We start from the raw sequence: 18,892 nt of genomic DNA, 5'->3' as shown, positions 1-18,892 counted from the left end.
CTTGCATCACCAAGTTGTAGTTATTTCCATGTATGTAGAAGTAATTGAGATCCAAAAGAACAAAGCTATGCAGACAAAAAGTGGCAGACAGAGCTAGGACACAATGCATGTTTGCCTAACTCCAGAGCTTCCATTCAGCCACTTAATTGTGCTGCTTTCTTGAATCTTCAAAGTTGCTATTAGATACTAAGCATCCCACTGAGGGCACACTGCAGGGAAGAGGATGGAGTAGATCAGGGCCACTCGAACTGAGTCGTGGACTGGGATGTGGATCCAGGGACAGTTTGTGGTGTGTCACAGCGAGGAAAGTTCAAAACGTGAGAGTAAGCCTTTAGAAACTTTTAAAGCAGCTTGACATTTTCTGTGACACCGAAGTGTGTGATCATTTTTTTGTACAACTCATTTTTTGGGTGTCATTTATTGAATATAATTTGTATGCTCGACGTGTCCCGAGGGTCAGGCTGCGGGTCTCTCCTTGGAGCGGCGCAAGAGCGGAGCGAAAGCTGCGGCGCTGGGGCCATGGCAGGACAGGCATTTAGGAAGTTTCTTCTGCTCTTTGACCGCGTCTTGGTGGAGAGGAGCACCGCGGAAACAGTAACCAAAGGAGGCATTATGCTCCCTGAAAAATCTCAAGGAAAAGTATTGCAAGCAACGGTAGTAGCTGTTGGATCAGGCTCTAAAGGAAAGGGTGGAGAGATTCAACCAGTTAGTGTGAAAGTTGGAGATAAAGTTCTTCTTCCAGAATATGGAGTCACTAAAGTAGTTCTAGACGACAAGGATTATTTTCTATTTAGAGATGGTGACATCCTTGGAAAATATGTAGATTGAAATCTCTGAAACAGCATCACATGAAGCTTCCCATTCCATTGAAGTTCTGAAATCTTTTCATCATGTAAATAATTTCCATGTCTCTTTTATAATAAACTAATGCTATCTAAAACAAAACAAACAAACAAAAATTTGTATGCTCTACAGTTCACACATGTAAGTATACAGTTCACTGGATAGTATTCAGAGGACTGCGTATTCAGACAGTTGTGCAACTGTCACCATAGTCAAGTTTAGAACTTCTCAGCGCCACCAGAAGAAATCCTCTGCCCGTTAGCAGTACCTCCCCATTTTCTTCCAACCCCTCAGGATGCTCTGCAACCACCAGTGTCTGTAGATTGCCCTCTCCTGCACCAACAATTTTTTTTTAAATATTTATTTGAAAGGCAGAGTTACAGGGGCAGAGAGAGAGAAAGAGAGTTCGATTGATCTTCCACCTGCTGGTTCGCTCCCCATCTGGCTGCAACAGCTGGAGCTGGGCTGATCCGAAGCCAGTTTTTATATGAGCATTTTTTGTTCTATACATCTCGGAGTGGAAGGGCTGGATTGGCCATTTGTATATCTTCTTGGGAGGAATAGCTGGTCTGTTTTTGTTTAGGTGGTCTTTTTATTGTAAGAATTCTTCATATGCATATATTCTGGATGCAAGCCCCTCATCAGAATGAGTTGCAAATATTTTCTCCCATTCTGTGGATTGTTTTTTCATTTTCTTGATGGTGTTATTAGAGCAGATTTTTACATTTTGATGTACTCTCATTTATTTATTTTTTCTTTGTGCTTTTGGTTTCTTAGATAAAAAATCATGCACATTGTGGCTTAGCGGGTTAAGCCACCACCTGTGGCTTAACCAGCATCCCATATGGGCACTGGTTTGTGTCCCAGCACAGAGTTAGAGAGAGAGAACAGGGAGGGAGACAGATCTTACATCTGCTAGTTCACTCCACAAATGGCCACAATGGCCAGGGCTAGGCCAGGCCAAAGCCAGGAGTCAGGAGCTTTATCCAGGTCTCCTACATGGGTGGCAGGGGCCCAAGCACTTGGACCATCTTCCGCTGTTTTCTCAGGCACAGTAGCAGGAAGCTGGATAAGAAGTGGAGCAGCTGCCACTTGAACTGGTACCCATATGGGATGCTGGCATATGCAGGCAGTGGCTCAACCCACTAAGCCACAATGCCAGCTCTGTGACTTCTTCTCTGTATTCCTCTTGTGTTCAGTGAATGCCAGCCTGACCTGCCTAGGCTTTATTTTCTTTGTGTTTATAAGTAAGGAGAGATTTGACACATTTATTTTTTAAATATTTATTTGAGAGGCAGAGTTACAAACAGAGAGAGGGAGAGACAGAGAGAAAGGTCTTCCATCTACTGGTTCATTCCCCAAATGGCCACAATGGCCAGAGCTGAGCTGATCTGAAGCCAGGAGCTTCTTTCAGGTCTCCCACGTGGGCACAGGGGCCCAAGGACTTGGGCCATCTGCCGCTGCTTTCCCAGGCCATCGCAGAGAGCTGGATCGGAAATGGAGCTGCCAGGACTTGAACCAGCACCCACAGAACTGCAGGCAATGGCTTTACCTGCTATACCACAGCTGGCCCAGGGTACATTTCTTATAAGTTAGAATATCAGTTCTTCCTCTCCCCATCCCAACTGTTCCCATTTCCTTTGACTTCCTTGCCTTGCTGTGATTAAAAAACAAAAATCGGGACTGGCAATGTAGTGCAGCATGTTAGCTGCTGCCTGCCATGCTGGCATCCCATATAAGCGCCAATTTGAGTCCTGGCTACTTCCAATCTGGCTCCCTACTAATGCGCCTGGGAAAGCAGCAGAACATGGCCCAAAAAGCCTGGGCCCCTGCCACCCACATAGCAGACCTGAATGGAGTTCCAGGCTTCTGGTTTTGACCTGGCCCAGCCTAGGCTGTTGTGGCTGTTTGGGGAGTGAACCAGCAGATGGAAGAGTTCTCCCTCGCTCTGTCTCTGCCTCTAACTCTTCCTTTCAAATAATTAAGTAAATTACAAAGAAAATATATCGACAGCAGGCAGCCTCTGGCTGTCCTGTGCACTGCTCCCTTGCAGTGTGTTCAGGAAATCCAACCCTGACTGCTCTGGGGAATCATTTCACCACTGTGCCAACGGCCTCAATCCGTTGCTTCCTGCAATGTTCAGCCTGGCCCAGCCCTAGCTGTTGTGACCGGTTCAATAGATGGAAGATTGATCGATTGATCTTTTTCTCTTCTCTGCTCCTCTGCCTTTCAAATATGTAAATAAATGAGTCTTTTAAAAATGAATAGATACAATTTAAAACAGTCCTTCTAAACTTGGGTATGTTCCTTTGTACATGATAATAAAATAGCCAGCTCTCTCCACCTGTTTTTATGAAAGGAAGAAAGCTATGTAATGACTCCAGGAATGGCCTTCACCATTGCATATGTTGGTGGTGGGAAGGGGGAGTGTACTTCTGGTACCACATGACACAGTTTAGCGTATCCAGCAGGACTAGGAGCTGGGCACAGAATCTTGGGTGTTAACAGGAGAATTGGCATTCATTCCAAATCCCAGGAATGATTTAGATAAGAAGACCTAGCTTTGGCCGGCGCCATGGCTCACTAGGCTAATCCTCCACCTTGCAGCGCCGGCACACCGGGTTCTAGTCCCAGTTGGGGCACCAGATTCTGTCCCGGTTGCCCTTCTTCCAGGCCAGCTGTCTGCTGTGGCCAGGGAGTGCAGTGGAGGATGGCCCAAGTGCTTGGGCCCTGCACCCCATGGGAGACCAGGAGAAGTACCTGGCTCCTGCCATCGGATCAGCGCGGTGCACCGGCCGCAGCACGCTGGCTGCGGCGGCCATTGGAGGGTGAACCAATGGCAAAGGAAGACCTTTCTCTCTGTCTCTCTCTCTCACTGTCCACTCTGCCTGTCAAAAAAAAAAAAAAAAAAAAAAAAAAAAAAAAAAAAAAGAAGAAGAAGAAGAAGAAGACCTAGCTTTGATGAATTTGAAGTTTATTAAAATAGATGGTGTTTGTGATCTTCCATGGCTCCTGACTGAGGAAGACTTTGACCTTCTCTGTACCATTTCTCAACAGATTTCCAGGTGGCGACAGGACACTGGAAAGTCTTTTAAAGTGTTTCTTAGCAACTATTCAAAATTTGAGGTTTGACCTCTAGAAATGGAGCTGTGAATCTACCTGTACATCCTAACTTTTTCTCATCTTCTTTGCTCATTTGTTTGGGCATCCTTTGAGCTAAAATCTTCCTCTTACTAATCTCTCCAATTTACTTATTTCACCTGAGAGGGAGTAAAACAGACCTAGATTCAAGTGGAAAAGGTAAATATAAGAATTCCTCCCTCTGACAAAAGATTGAGTTTGATTACCTTCAACTTACTAAGAAAGAGGCAAAGAAGTTCTTACTGACATGAGAGAGAAAGGAGACACCCAAGAAAATGGAAAACATGTCCACACAGAGACTACAGGAATAGTTGTGCAGCATTGTTTATAATAGTCAGTAGTGGAAACACCAAAAAGGATAAAGAAGAGGGGGCTCTGAAAAATTCATGGAAAACAGAATTAAGGGATAAATTTATTTTAGTACAAAAAAAATCTTGAAATTCATGTATAGTTTTTTTTCATGCATTTTTGTTGAAACTTTGAAGACCCTTTATACTTTGTGTGATTCTGCTAGATAAGGTACTTAAGAGTAGTTAACTTCATAGGGCAGTGGTGGTTTCTATGGGCTGGGGGAAGTGGGAGGGGAATGGGGAGTTAGTGCCTTGTGGGAACAGAGGTTAAGTTGGGAAAGGTGATAAAGTTCTGGAGATGGGTGGTGGTGATGGTTGCACAACAATGCAGATATATATATTTCTTACCATGGTTTAAAAAAAAAAAACACCTATCAGTTGTCTAAAAACTGCCCCCTAGAAGGGTATTGTATTGTGATAGAGGTTGTGATTTGTCATCTACTGGACTGGGTTAGCTGCTTTCAAACTTATTAGGAAAAGAATGTTTTTGAAATGAAATCTTCTATGTTTTGGGAATTGAAATTCCCTGTAAATGGCAGGGGAATTTCTCTGGCAGTTTAAAGTCTTTCTGCAGGACTGCTGGGGCCTGTGGAACTCTTAAGTGATTTCAGCTTTTCAATTTTAGCCGATAGAACTGGAGACAGATTTTATTTGTTCTACCTTGCCTGTAAATTTGGAGATGACATAAAAGTTTACCCTGAAACATATTGAATTCTCAGTTCCTTGGATTTAATGAAAGCTTTCATTTGTAGACCATTTTTCATGATACAGATTTCTCCCTCAGCTTTGTTCAAATTAGATATTAGGTCTGGTTTTTTTTTTTTTTTGGACAGGCAGAGTGGACAGTGAGAGAGAGACAGAGAGAGAAAGGTCTTTCTCTGCCATTGGTTCACCCAGTGGCTGCCGCGGCCGGTGCACTGTGGCCGGTGCACTGTGCAGATCCAAAGCTAGGAGCCAGGTGCTTCTCCTGGTCTCCCATGGGGTGCAGGGCCCAAGCACTTGGGCCATCCTCCACTGCCTTCCCAGGCCACAGCAGAGAGCTGGCCTGGAAGAGGGGCAACCAGGACAGAATCCGGCGCCCTGACCAGGACTAGAACCCGGTGTGCTGGTGCCGCAGGTGGAGGATTAGCCTATTGAGTTGCGGCGCCGGCCAGGTCTGGTACTTTTTATTCTAGGCGTGGTCTCCTGTGGTTAAACAAGTGGTCTTCGGGTGGGTGTTTGGCATAGTGATTAGGATATTGGTTGGGATACCCACACCCTATCATCAAAGTGCCTGGGTTCAAGTCCTGGTTCCCCTTCTTATTCCTGGTTAATACTGATGTACACCTTGGGAGGCAGTCCATGATGACTCAAGTACTTGGGTACCTACCACCCATGTGGTGGAGACCCAGATTGAGTTCAGCTCCTGGCTTCTGCCTGGCCCAGCCCCAGCTGTTGTAGGCATTTGAGGAGAAAATGAGTGGATGGGACATCTCTCTGTCTCTGTGTATGTCTCCTGTCTTTTTTTTTTTTTTTTTAAGATTGATTTTATTTATTTGAAATACAGAGTTACAGAGAGAGGTAGAGACAGAAAGAGAGGTTTTCCATCTGCTGGTTCACTCTCCAGATGGCTGCAATGGCTGAAGCTGAGCCGATCTGAAGCCAGGAACCATGAACTTCTTCCTGGTCTCCCACATGGGTGCAAGGGCCCAAGGACTTGGGCCATCCTCTACTGCTTTCCCAGGCCATAGCAGAGAGCTGGATCGGAAGAAGAGCAGCTGGGACTAGGACTAGAACTGGTCCCCATATGGGATACTAGCACTTCAGGCCAGGGTGTTAACCTGCTGCTCCACAGCGCCGACCCCTGTCTCCTGTCTTTCAAATCAATAAACAACCCTAATGGTGTCTAAAAGTTTTTCATTGTATGCCCTCTCAATGAAAGTTCAGTGTGTAGAATATACATAAATTATGTATGTCCGTCTTTTGCAGTTGATTGTTGTATATAACCCATTTTATTTCCTTTTACTCTTTGCCTCAGGGCTGGAGAGATACTGGCTGCCAGATAATGAAATGGGCAGGTGCTTACTAAGGAAGGTGTACATGACACAGTTTATGTGGTGTGTGGTAGATTTTGATATTTAACAATAAGAGGAAAAAAAGGAAAAACTTGCAGGATAGATAGTGATTTTAAACATTTTGATCATCTTATGTTTGGTACTCAGGTGTGTATATGTGTGCTTGTATTTTTGAGGGTTTGGAGAGAAGCTCGTGACCGCATCGTGGGCTTTCCTGGCCGATACCATGCTTGGGACATCCCTCATCAGTCCTGGCTGTACAACTCCAACTACTCCTGTGAGCTGTCCATGGTGCTGACAGGTGCTGCCTTCTTTCACAAGGTGAGACAAAGGTCAAGAATGGCATCAACTTGATAAGAACTGAGTCTTCTTGTAGTAGTGACATGGTGCCCTCTGGTTAGTTCTTCTGCTTTTTGTAGCCCCTTTTATGCAAGAAGGAAGCTGTTTCTGTTTTTAAGGAAATGATCAGGAGCTGGCGTTGTGATGCAGCAGATTAAGCCATCACCTGCTACACCAGCATCCAGTGTTGGATGTGCTGGTTCCAGTCCTTGCTGCCAAGCTTCTGATCCAGCTCCCTGCTAATGCACCTGGGAAGGCAGCAGAATGTGACCCAAGTACTTGGGCTCCTGCTTCCCGTGTGGGAGACCTGAATGGAGTTCTGGCTCCTGGCTTCAGAGCTGTTGGAGCCATTTGGTGAATGAATCAGCAATGGAAGATCTTTTTTAAAAAAATGACCAAGATACTTAGAACAACTCTGTCTAGAACAAAACGTCTGGATAAGAGGACTGCCTGTACAATTGCTAGGATGCCATCAGGAAAACCAGTGTATCTCTCCGGGTATTTACCTCTGCAAAACTGATGGCATTGAGCTGAAAAGCTTCAGATACTTGCCGAGTCAGCACTGCCATTCCAGTCGTGGTGCAGCCAACACAAGGCCGAACTTGGGCTTCTCTGACTCAGACAGACTCCTGCTGTGCCAGGCCCAGCCTCGAGCTCTGTGGTGACTGCCAGTTCAGCTTGTTTCCTCAGAACTTGTCACTGCCATCCACTAGCCTCCTAGTTATTCCTTCATGGTAAAGACACAGGCACCTGGCTGTGCTGTGACTCCACACCCTCTCATCCTGGGCACTGCAGTGTCTTCACGGAGACGTGCATCCAGTCTTTCCTGTGCACGGGGACGTTTCCTAGGCCCTAGCCTCTGCTCTTCCTCTGACTTTGTGTTTCCCCGGGCATGCTGCTCTGGTACCCCCGAGGTTTTATGGCATCTGAAGCTGATGATTTTTATGTATATATTCCTGTCTTGGTCTTTCATAAGTTTTTTTAAAGGCTTATTTTTTATTTATTTGAAAAGCACAATTATGGAACGGCAGAGAGAGAGAGAGCGAGTGAGCGAGCGCAAGAGCGAGAGTGCACCATCTTCCATCTGCTGGTTCACTTCCCAAGTGGCCACAACAGCTGGAGCTGGGCCGATCTGAAGCCAGGAGCTTCTTCTGGGTCTCCCACATGGGTACAGGGGCCTAAGGCCCATCTTCTACTGCTTTCCCAGGCCACAACAGAGAGCTGGATCAGAAATGGAGTAGCTGGGACTTGAACCAGCTCCCACATGGGATGCTGGCACTGCAGGTGGTGGCTTTACCCCTTACGCCACAGTGCCGGCTCTTTCATAAGCTTTTACATTCAGTTGTTCTAGGATATTTCCTTTGTGTCCCTCAGATACTTCAAACTGAACTTTTCATGGAAAATTTAATATTTCTCCCTGACTCCTTCAAACCTTCCCCCTCATATTTCATATCTCAGATGGTAGCATCCTGCGAGTCACTTCAAATAGAACCCAAAGGTCATTTTATTAGGGACATTCAGAAGAAGCCTAAGAAATCTTAAATTTTTAGGTTGTTTTTTTCTTTTAAAACTTTGTGTGTAAAACTGATACATCCACTCATTTTTGAACTTCATCCTAGTGCTTACTTTCCAAACTGGGGGAGAGGGCCTTGATTGGTTTTAGGATTACAAGTGGGGTAGGAGGAGCTGAATGTTAGTTAGAAGCTGGAGAGGAAACCATGTCTAACTAGGAGTCAACTTATTTTCACCTTCGTTCAACTCAGAAGAAGCACTGTTGCTGGCGGTGTCCATTCATACCTTGAGAATGTGCTTGTCTGCTGAAAAATCTGCATTCTCAGACTCTGATCTTTTCAAACTCTGATTCAGGCATCTTTCGGGTGATCACTGCCTCATACATAGAGTGTTAATTTTTTTTTAAAGATTTATTTATTTATTTGAAAGAGTTACACAGAGAGAGAAGGAGAGGCAGAGGAGAGAGAGAGGTCTTCCATCCACTAGTTCACTCCCCAATTGGCCACAACTGTTGGAGCTATGCCAATCCGAAGCCAGGAGCCAGGAACCTCCTCCAGGTCTCCCACACGGTGCAGGGGCCCAAGGACTTGGGCCATCTTCTACTGCTTTCCCAGGCCACAGCAGAGAGCTGGATTGGAAATAGAGCCGCCGGGACTCAAACCAGTGCCCACATGGGATGCCACAGTGCTGGCCCCGGCTGCTCTTCTGATCCAGCTCTTGGCTATGGCCTGGGAAAGCAGTAGAAGATGGCCCAAGTTCTTGGGCCCCTGCTACTCATGTGGGAGACCAGGATGGAGTTCTGGTTATATTGTTCTACTGAACCATTGTCTGACCTAGTTTAACAAATCTTTGTATTAGTTTCAACGTTGTTGATATGCCAAGGAGATGACATGAAATTCTGTTTCTCTGGCTGATAAAGGTAGTTTGAGTGGGAGAACTCTTCATTGCAGAAGAGCTGTGTTGCAGGATGTTCAGCATACCTGGCTTCAACTGCTTAAATGCTGCTAGTGCTTCCTGTTACTCTCTCCACCCCGACTTCCAAACAGCCCCAGACATGCATGTTTTTTGTGTTTTGCTGAAAGCCAAAGAATTGTGGCCTCTAACTACATATGGGTTCTTTTTCTTACCCTGACAGTATTATGCCTACCTGTATTCTTATGTGATGCCCCAGGCCATCCGAGATATGGTGGATGAATACATCAACTGTGAGGACATTGCCATGAACTTCCTTGTCTCCCACATCACTCGGAAACCCCCTATCAAGGTGAGGGCTCGCTCCTACAGGCCTGTGGATGCATGCATGCTAATTCACTGACTTTCACAGTATAGAACCATGACATGGCCCTGAGACCTCATCTGTACTGTAGGGATGATGATGTACACTACCTGCTGGGACTGTTTGTAGGGTTAAATGAGTTGTTAATACAGGGCCGGGCCTCTTTAGTCCTAAGGCCAGTGAATAGAATTCAGAGGGTTGGAACTTGAGTGGGAAAGATTTGTCATCTTTATTCATCAGTAACTAGGATTTAGTGTTGCCTTCAATTACAAAACAGCTTGTAATTCTTAAGAATATTTGTAGTAACAGTGTCTTGTTACTAATAGAAATCACAGGTATGTTTCATACCACATTGCATTTGTTGTCATCTTTCAGAATATTGTTTCTGCTCATCACTGCTTTGAACTTATGGTAGTTATTAACCTTTTCCTCTTATGCATTAATAAGAGGGCACATACATTACTGTATTTCAACAGAACGTGTTTGCTGTGTAAAACCATGTGTTTTATATTATGTACTTAACAAAGTCCAGAGGCCTTACCAGACTGCTAAATTGGAGGTAGGGAAGGAATGTGCATCAACCAACTTGAGAATTTTTATATATTTAATATGTAGGTAAAGTTCTAAGAGTAGTGCTGGCACCTAATAAGTCTTCTTTTAATATGTTAATTTGCTTAAAAACCAGTGTACTCTCAGAATGCTGGAAATTTTTGTTCTTTGTCTTTAAGTTGCTGAATACATTTGGGTCAGAATAAACCTGTTTCCTATTTGGCACACACAGAACCCAGTTCCATCACCCTTTCTGCCATTATTGTAGTCTCAGGCAGCAACTTAGAGCAGCTGGTCACAGGATCTTGTTGGGCCTTACAGAAGCAGGTGCTACTAGGCCTGGTAAGGGTCTTGCAGTGATAATGCTTATCACTGTCAATTCAAGTGAATGATATTTATGGCATGGATTGACACGTTCTTGGAGATTTTCTATTCTTTTATTATGAGTTCAGTTGAATAGTAGATCATAAGATATCATCCATGAAAATTTATTAAGATCAACAAACTTATTAAGGTCATACTTTCATTACTGTCAAAAAGGAACATATTATTTAATTTGATAAAATACTAACTTTTCTTTCATAAGTGTCATATTGCCATGAGTGAATAATTATTGTGTGCATATTTCATTCTTCTTACATTTTGAAGGTAAATTCTAGACTATCTACCACTAAGTATCCATCATATACTAGCAGCAATAATCAAATCTCTCTAGGGAGCTGGTATTTAGCCTGGTGGTTAAGACTTCTGCTTCTCATATCAGAGTACCTGGGTTCACTCTTCTGCTTAGCTCCTCACTCCAGCTTCTTTCTAATATAGACCTCAGGAGGCAGCCATGATGGCTCAGGTAAGTGGGTTCCTGCCACTCCCACAGGAGAGATGGATTGTGTTCCTGGCTTTGGCCCAACCCTGGCTGTAGTGGGCATTTTGGCATTTGGACAGTAAACCAGCAGATAGGAGTTCATTCTCATTTTCTCCCCCCCCATCCCTCTTTCTCTCTCTGTCTCTCAAATAGATAATTTTTACTTATCTTTCGTGGTAAGCATAGTGGTGACCAGAGAATGCTGGTTCCAAGCCAAAAAGCATGGCAAAGAGAGAGAAATGCATTTGGGGCCTTACGTATCCACTTAGACCTAAGACTTGTTCAAGTCTTCCTCCCGGTGGTTCACCCCCCAAATGGCCGCTACGGCTGGTGCTGCGCCGATCCAAAGCCAGGAGCCAGGTGCTTCCTCCTGGTCTCCCATGGGGTGCAGGGCCCAAGCACTTGGGCCATCCTCCACTGCCTTCCCGGGCCACAGCAGAGAGCTGGCCTGGAAGAGGGGCAACCGGGACTAGAACCCAGTGCCCATATGGGATGCTGGCGCCACAGGCAGTGGATTAACTAAGTGAGCCACGGTGCCAGCCCCTACTTTCTAGTATTTTATTTCTGATGCTTGAAATGGTATTTGTAAGTAAAGTGGGCCTGTGTTTTTCCTTTCTGTTATTTATTTGAGAGTCAGAGTTACAGACAGTGAGAGGAAGAGACAGAGAGAAAGGTCTTCGATCTGCTGGTTCATTCCCCAGATGGCCACAACAGCTGGAGCTGAGCCACTCTGAAGTCAGGAGCCAGGAGTTTCTTCCAGGTCTCCCATGTGGGTGCAGGGGCAAAAGCGCTTGTGCCATGTTTCCCAGACCACAGCAGAGAGCTGGATCAGAAGAGGAGCAGCCAGACTAGAACCTGCACCCATATGGGATGCCAGTGCTGCAGGCGGAGGATCAACCTACTGTGCCACAGCGCCGGCCCCTGGGAAATTGTTTTAATATTGGAACGTGCACCTGTGAATATGTTCCTATTTGGAAATAGAGTCTTTGCAGATGTAAATAAGTTAAAGTCATACTGGAGTAGGGTGGACCCTCAATTCAATATGACAGATGCCTTTCTAAGAAGAGGAGACACAGAAACACAAATGCAGGAAGAGCGCGGACAGTGGAGGCAGAGATCGACTATGCTTGAGCCAAAAGTGCCTGCAGCACCGAAAGCTGACAGAGGTGTGGAGCTGATTTTCCCCATAGGCCTTCAGGAAGAGGATGGACCTGCCGACACCTTGATTTCTGATTTCTGGCCTTTTGACCTCAGAAGCACTGCGTTTACAGGGAAGAGGAACGAGCCAGGAAGGAGTGACGGAGGGCCGCAGACTTCTTTGTTCCTACAGCCAGGAGGGCTGACAGCCTGCTTGACTGCCGGTGGGTTAGGTACTGCAGCCGAGAAGAGGAAAGACACTGCCCATGTCTCAGGCCCACTCAGGCCTGGGCGGGGAGCCTGCTGGGTTCCGCAGCACAGGGCCACTTCCTCAGGACTGCTGCCCCTTTGTCTCGGAAGACAGATCGTTGAGCCATAGAGGCTGATTCTCAGGCCTTGAAATCTAATGGAATCTGCTCTGCTGGGTGTGGACTTGATTGAGACCCAGAACCCCCTTTTTTCCTTCCTACTTCTCCATTTTGGCATGCGGTGTCTACTGTGTGCCTGTCCCACCACTGTCCTTTGAAGTAGTTGATGTGTCCTGGTACCCTGTGGGCTTCACAGGCCCACAGATAGAGAGGTATTCTGTGCGAGGGTGGAACTGATCCAGTTCCCATCATTTAGAAGATGAGATTTTGGTTACATTTGGATATGAATTTGGGCTTACAGGTGACGTTGGGATGGGTTAAGATTTTGAGGATGTTGGGGATGCAGTAAATGTCTCTTGCATGTGGAAGGATGTGGAATCTGAGGCACTGGAGGGCAGACAGGGTTGACTGGTCCCCTGACGTGATGTAAGCCCTAATCCCTAGCACTTGTGAATGTGCCTTATTTGGAAATAGGGTCTTTACACACACCATCAGGTTAAGATGAAGTCATACTGAGTCGATGACTGCTGTTCTTCTAAGAAGAAAAGACAGACTGGGCACAGAGGGAGAGCGCCAGAGCCGACAGGGTCAGAGACTACAGAGAGTGTCCCTGAGCCAAGGAACGCCAAGGATGGCAGCGACACCTGGAGCTGGGAGAGGCGTGGAGCAGAATCCCACCAGGAGCCCGCAGAGGGAGGATCCATCTGCTGCCTCTGACTTAGGCTTCTGGCTTCCGGGATAACTGTCATTGAACCGCTGAGTGTGTGGCAGTTTCTTAGGGCAGCCACAAGAACCTCACAAGAGTCACTGGCATGTCCTTACTGCTATTCATTTCATTGTTTTCCTTTATATTTTTATCACCTAAGTACATAACTCAAAACACTATAGCTTACATTTTAAAATCTTTTCATCTAAGATTTATTTTAAAAAGAATAGTTGGGGCCGGTGCTGTGGCATAGAGGGTTAATGCCCTGGCCTGAAGTGCCGGCATCCCATATGGGCACTGGTTTGAGTCCTGGCTGTTCCTCTTCCAATCCAGCTCTCTGCTATGGCCTGGGAAAGCAGTAGAAGATGGCCCAAGTCCTTGGACCCCTGCACCTGTGTGGGAGACTGGGAAGAGGCTCCTGACTTCTAAATTGGCCCAGCTCTGGCCGTTGTTGCGGCCATCTGGGGAGTGAACCCGTGGATGGAAGACCTCTCGCTTTCTCTCTGCCTCTCTGTAGCTCTACCTTTCAAATAAATAAATAAACTGAAAAAAAAAAATAATAGGTGAAGGCTTGCATTGACGGAGAAGTTGAGAAGGTTGTGGAACCCTCCTTCAGGTTTCCCGGGACCAGCACTTTGTTGTAGTGCTGTACAGTTGTCCAACTGGGGGAGCAGGACTGATGCAGCATTTTACCAACGTGTCCTTCCTCAGGCTTCCTTTGTTTTCACCCATGTCCTTGTTCTGTTGCAGGCTCAGTTTTGCCTGTTTGAAACTTTAGGTAAATGGCATCATGTGGTCATTTCTTTTCCATGCGTCTTCATCTTGCTTTCATGGTTTTCTGTCTTGTCAGTATTTTCTGTTCTGGGTAATATCTTAGGTATACTTTTTCATCAGGGACTTTGTCTTTATGCTCATCATTGAGAGTCTAATTTAATACACGTTCTGTTTAGTTCTTTTCTATGCCCATTAGGACTTGGTTTTTTGTTGGAACTTATCTTACTTTCAAGGTTCAGTTGTACATATTACATGCATTTATTGCTGTAGTTATTCTCTTTTCTGTTGCTGTGACAGAGTGCCCGAGACAGGGTAACGTATGAAGACAAGAACATCATTTCTTATAGTGCTGGAGGCCGGGAAGTGCAGGGGCGGGGGCTGCACCTGGTGAGGGCCTTCTTGCTGGTGGGGACTCTGCAGAGTGCCGAGTGGTGAGGCAGCAGGCGTGCTAGGGAGAGCTCGCCTGGGTGACAGACCCACTCCCCCATCACTGGCGGATCACCTGCCTAAGCTCGCACTTCCCAGATGCCGTTACCACTTGGCTCTGGGCGGGGAGTTCCTCATGCATCACAGGCCGGGGCCCCGGCCAGACTGTCGCGTTCGCGCTCTGACAGTTCTCTTGTTCTGCAGTGTTTTGCCATCTGAGTCTTGCTCGTTTCTGCTGATGTGCCCTGATGTAGGTGATTCCCTTCTTGTGGGTTCTGCTTGAGATGATATTCTTCGAGGTTTTACTTAAGGCAGTTCTTTGAGCCTGAATTTCTGAACTTAATTCTGAGAGGATTTATATTTGCTTCGCTGCCTCTTAAAGCTGTGGTGGGCCCTGGGGCCTTTGCGGGACGCCCAGGTAACAGAAATTCCTGCCTCAGCCGTGGGTGAGACCTGGGCTGGCTTTACATAGTCTTGGGGGTGACTTTCCCTCCTCCACCCAGAGCCGAGATTGAGAAGGAAACATCACCGTCTTTCTCTGTGCGCTCCCAGCGCCCCACGTACCTCCCACCGGGTCTCAGTGTTTCCCAAGGCTGCAGGCAAACACGGCCCCTGTGGCCTCCCAGCCTGGTGAGAACAAGAGCTCCTCGACTCCAAGGGTTTCAGTTCTCGCTAGAAGCTCAGCCATATAGCTAAGGAGATGGTTCTTCCATTTCATCCTGCATTTTCAGGTGTTTGGTACCGAGGGCGGTTTCATACTGTTTGCTCTGCCCCATGGTTTGTAATGGCGTTGTTATAATTCCTACTTCGCCAGTTGCTTGCAATTTCCAAGTAAAAATACAGCAAGACTATAGTATAAGCCCTTCCTTTGTCTTTAAATACATTATTTTTATTAAGCATTGTTGTGATTACTTAACTAGTTCCTGCTTGGAAATTTCCCTGTATTTTTCTATGAAAAACACTGATAAGAGGAGCAACTTTGTCCCTACATCTCATGGTGCAGCCAGGATAAATATGAGAAGTAGAGTTACTGAGACGCATTAAACATTTCAAGGCTTTGCTATAAAGGTTAGAGCACTTAGGCAGAACGCCCCCGCCCCCAGGGTTTTGGACACATGCGTGGTAGGAGGGGCCCTGGGCGGGTCCCCTGGCCCCTGGCTCTTGGTGAGCGTAGCCACAGGGGCTCAGGGTCTTTCCCCTGTGAATGCAGTCCCCGGGGACTCAGCAGCTCCGCCGTGGAAATGGGAGCGGGGATGGGCTAAGTGGCAGGGTCTCTGTCGCTTGGCCTTACCACCCCAGTTCTCACCCTGTCTTTTCTTCCCTGTTCCCAGGTGACCTCGCGGTGGACTTTCCGTTGCCCGGGATGCCCTCAGGCCCTGTCACACGATGACTCCCACTTTCATGAGCGGCACAAGTGTATCAACTTTTTCGTCAAGGTGTATGGTTACATGCCCCTCCTGTACACCCAGTTCAGGGTGGACTCTGTGCTCTTCAAGACCCGCCTGCCCCATGACAAGACCAAGTGCTTCAAGTTCATCTAGGGGCGTGGCAAGTTCTGCGGAGACGATGGGCAGAGTGAGGAGATGGTTCCTAAGGTTCCCAGGCATGGAAGGACCTTGGGCACATCTGCTGGGTAGGTGGCCCAGTCCTGTGTTGCAAGAGGCGGCGGGAAGAGTGGAGAGGAAGTAGCTGCCTTTACGGTGAAGTCAGCCACACTGGGCCTGGGCCCCCAGGCAGCAGCCCTGGGTCCCACACAGGGCACTGACGGATAGCTTACACTGAGGACCGTGGCGACTCCGGGGAATCGCGTAGTTCATAAGCCCAGGACAGCTGGTTTGTGGTTTTTAGATTCAGTAACAACTTTCATTATTTAAAGAGAAAGTTTCAGATTTGCCACTCAAGGTTTACTTATATGTGTGAGTGTGTATACGTACGTATGTGTGTTTACATGCACACACACTCACATACATATCTCTTTGGTAAGGGGAGTCCTACATTTTTCCCCGTCTCAGTGTGGCACCTACCAGGCTCCTTACGCTCTGTATTTTGGTGGCGATGGATCCTGGCGTTGTTACCTGGCTTATGGGTAAAGATCAGTTCCCTCGTCACCAAGAGAATCTGTGCAAGAAACCAGAAGGGATGGACGTGGCCATCTGTGGGGAGGGGACCTTGGAGAAGATAAGGCCTTCGGGCTCTTCCCTTGGCCTTCTCCTGGGCCCGTGGCCACCTGGAACCCCCACGCCCCTGTGCTGTAAGGCCTGGGGAGGATGGCACCACAGGGATGGTGGCGCTGCCTTGGGCTGGGTACAGTGGTTTTTGAGGCCAAGCTTATCCCACTGTTGGCGCCAGCTCTCCCATTAGCTCTCTTATTGGAGAGAGAAGGTCGTGGAAGCCTGAAGACGGCACTCCCAAATGGCGTCTTGTCCTGCACTCCTGTTAAAACACATGTTGTGCTTTGGGCTCTGGGCTTTCCTCCAGTACTATCTCCTGAGTCAGAGAATAGGGGCTGTGGCAGGCTGCGCCTCCGTGTGGTCTGCAGGGCTTAGCTTAGGCTCCCTTCAGCGGAGAACAAGTGGCCCTGAGGATCCCACCTGGCTGCCCGGGAAGTCTTGCAGCAGGGCAGCTGCCGTGGGAGACGTAAACCCCTTGGTGAAATTCACCTTCCCCTCCACCTTCGTCTAGACCTCCATCCTGTGTTACCTATGGTTTTTGGACCCCTGATGCCAGGTTGGCTTTAGGTCCCCCCAAGGTTTGGGATGTGCCAGTAAAATGAGAGGCTGTGATGTGCTATGGAAGGTCAAGTCCAGTCTTGGAATTGAACGCTCACACCCACGTTCTCACCGTCTGCTCCTTGTTCAAACGGCGGTTCCCTGGTTAAAACTGAACCAAGGAAACTCGATGTGTGGGGCGGTCGTGCGGGAATGAGGTGCGTGGTGGTGGCCTCGGTCAGGGATTGAACCGTGACTTCTGGTCTCCTCAGCCCCACGCTGTTGCGGTGGAGCTGAGTACAGAAGGTTTCCAGCAACTGGAGAGAAGCTCAGGTCTGTCCTGGTCGCGCACATGCCTTAAGCCGGTCGTCTTCCCAGACCTTGGCACCCTGTGCTGCTTGTTCTCCTCTGACCTGCCTCAGCCACATGGCTGCTCTTGGCGCGCCCGTCCTGAAGCGAGGCTCTTTGCTGTGGATACTGCCCAGCTGTGGGGCTGGCCTGGCCTGCGGGAGCGCTGCTCCTGGGAAGCAGAGCCAGGGCTGCTCCCAGGGCTGTCTCTCCGGATGCTCTCCCGGAGGCGCCTGCCTGGGAGACGCGACTGTGCTTCTCGGCAGCCAGCGAAGGGGCCCGGGCCCTGCCCTTCACCTGATGCTCCTTTCCCGACTTCGCGCTGATTCTTTTTAGCAGTAGCCTTCCCTCAGGGGAGCCAAAGAGTGTGGTGTTTGGAGGTATATATGTGGCTGCTATTGTTCCTTTTATAGTGAGGAACGTGTAAACTTCCTGGCACCTGGAGAGACGGGGTGAGGTCTGTGGTAGGACCCTCTTTGTGGAGCCAGATTCTTGGGTCCCCGGATGTTGCTGGCCCACCCACAAACAGCTGAGTGGTCTGAGGTTACGGACAGCATGGGGAGGCTGCAGAGAAGGCCGTGACGCCAGAGTGTCAGATGAGGCCAGCACCCTCCGGACCCAGGAGGAGACACTAAACCTGAAGGACTCGCAGCAGCAGGCGCTGGTGGACTCCATGTGCTGCTCCCAAATGCAAGGCAGGGGTGGCGTGGCACGCTGTGTGGGTAGGTGCTCCTGAGAGCAGCTGCCAGTCTGCAGGGTGCGATGGAGAGAGTCCCAGGGCCATGCCTTCCATGCTGCTCACTGTGTGGACCCCCCGAGCTGGGACTCCTCAACACGGGAAGGCAGCTGTGCAGGCCCCAGGGTCTGCTTGGCTCTCTGTAGGTCACATCTCATTCCTGCTCTCAGCATCCGGGGCCCAGGATTGGCCAGTGCGCCCTTCACTGTGAAGGCACTCCCCTAAGTGGCAGCCTCCCCAGGATGCCCCTCATGCTGGGCCTTCGCCCCCTGGCGGGGCTTCTCTGCTCTGTACTCACGCCAGGGCTCCCTGACTGGTGGGGTCGTGGCCAGATGTGGGGAGCAGTCTTGGTGGTAGCTGCCTGGGAGTATGCACGGGGAGCTGCCAGGCTGAGGGTGGTATTTTGAAGGGGGAAGCTCCGTGATGTCCATGCCGTGCCCAGCCAGCCCAACCCCATCCAATCATGAGCACAATGGTCTTATGTTGGATTTTTGTATTAAAACAAAAAAACCCAAAAATAAATGGAGACTTTAACTCAAGCAGTTTGGAGGTGTTTTGTGGTATTCCTCAGCAGACAGCAGAATGCCCACTGCTCCCACCCTGCTCCTTCCTTTCCTATTAGCATCCTACATGAGCGTGACATTTGTAACTGATGGGCCAGTACTGACGCGTTATGAACCAGCGGCTAGGTTACTGTACGGTCCACTCTTGTCTGTGCGGTAGGTTTGGGCAGACACGTGATGACATGTATCTGTGTACAGTA

General features: G+C 48.1%; 1 protein-coding gene and 1 pseudogene across 17 annotated transcripts in view; both read left to right on the top strand.

Moving 5' to 3' along the window:
• The window catches only part of EXTL3 (exostosin like glycosyltransferase 3), a 146,828-nt gene extending 128,160 nt beyond the window's left edge, over positions 1-18,668 (top strand). For all 16 annotated transcript variants that reach the window (XM_070068238.2, XM_051842528.3, XM_051842533.3 and 13 more), the window contains 3 exons: positions 6,565-6,709; positions 9,375-9,503; positions 15,669-18,668. In XM_070068238.2, the coding sequence (XP_069924339.1) occupies positions 6,565-6,709; positions 9,375-9,503; positions 15,669-15,878 (484 nt within the window). In that variant the 3' untranslated portion in view covers positions 15,879-18,668. The remainder of the gene's footprint in view (positions 1-6,564; positions 6,710-9,374; positions 9,504-15,668) is intronic.
• Positions 409-959, top strand: LOC100348970 (10 kDa heat shock protein, mitochondrial pseudogene; annotated as a pseudogene). The gene has a single exon (XR_016228897.1). The product of XR_016228897.1 is annotated as a 10 kDa heat shock protein, mitochondrial pseudogene (transcript).
• Positions 18,669-18,892: the final 224 nt, after the last annotated feature.

This window comes from Oryctolagus cuniculus, chromosome 2 (genome assembly GCF_051225735.1).
Source record: "Oryctolagus cuniculus isolate XC-2025 breed Fujian yellow rabbit chromosome 2, ASM5122573v1, whole genome shotgun sequence".
Classification (NCBI taxonomy): Eukaryota; Metazoa; Chordata; class Mammalia; order Lagomorpha; family Leporidae; genus Oryctolagus; species Oryctolagus cuniculus.
The sequence above is the reverse complement of the archived record's forward strand: the minus strand, read 5'-3'. Positions and strand labels throughout refer to the sequence as shown.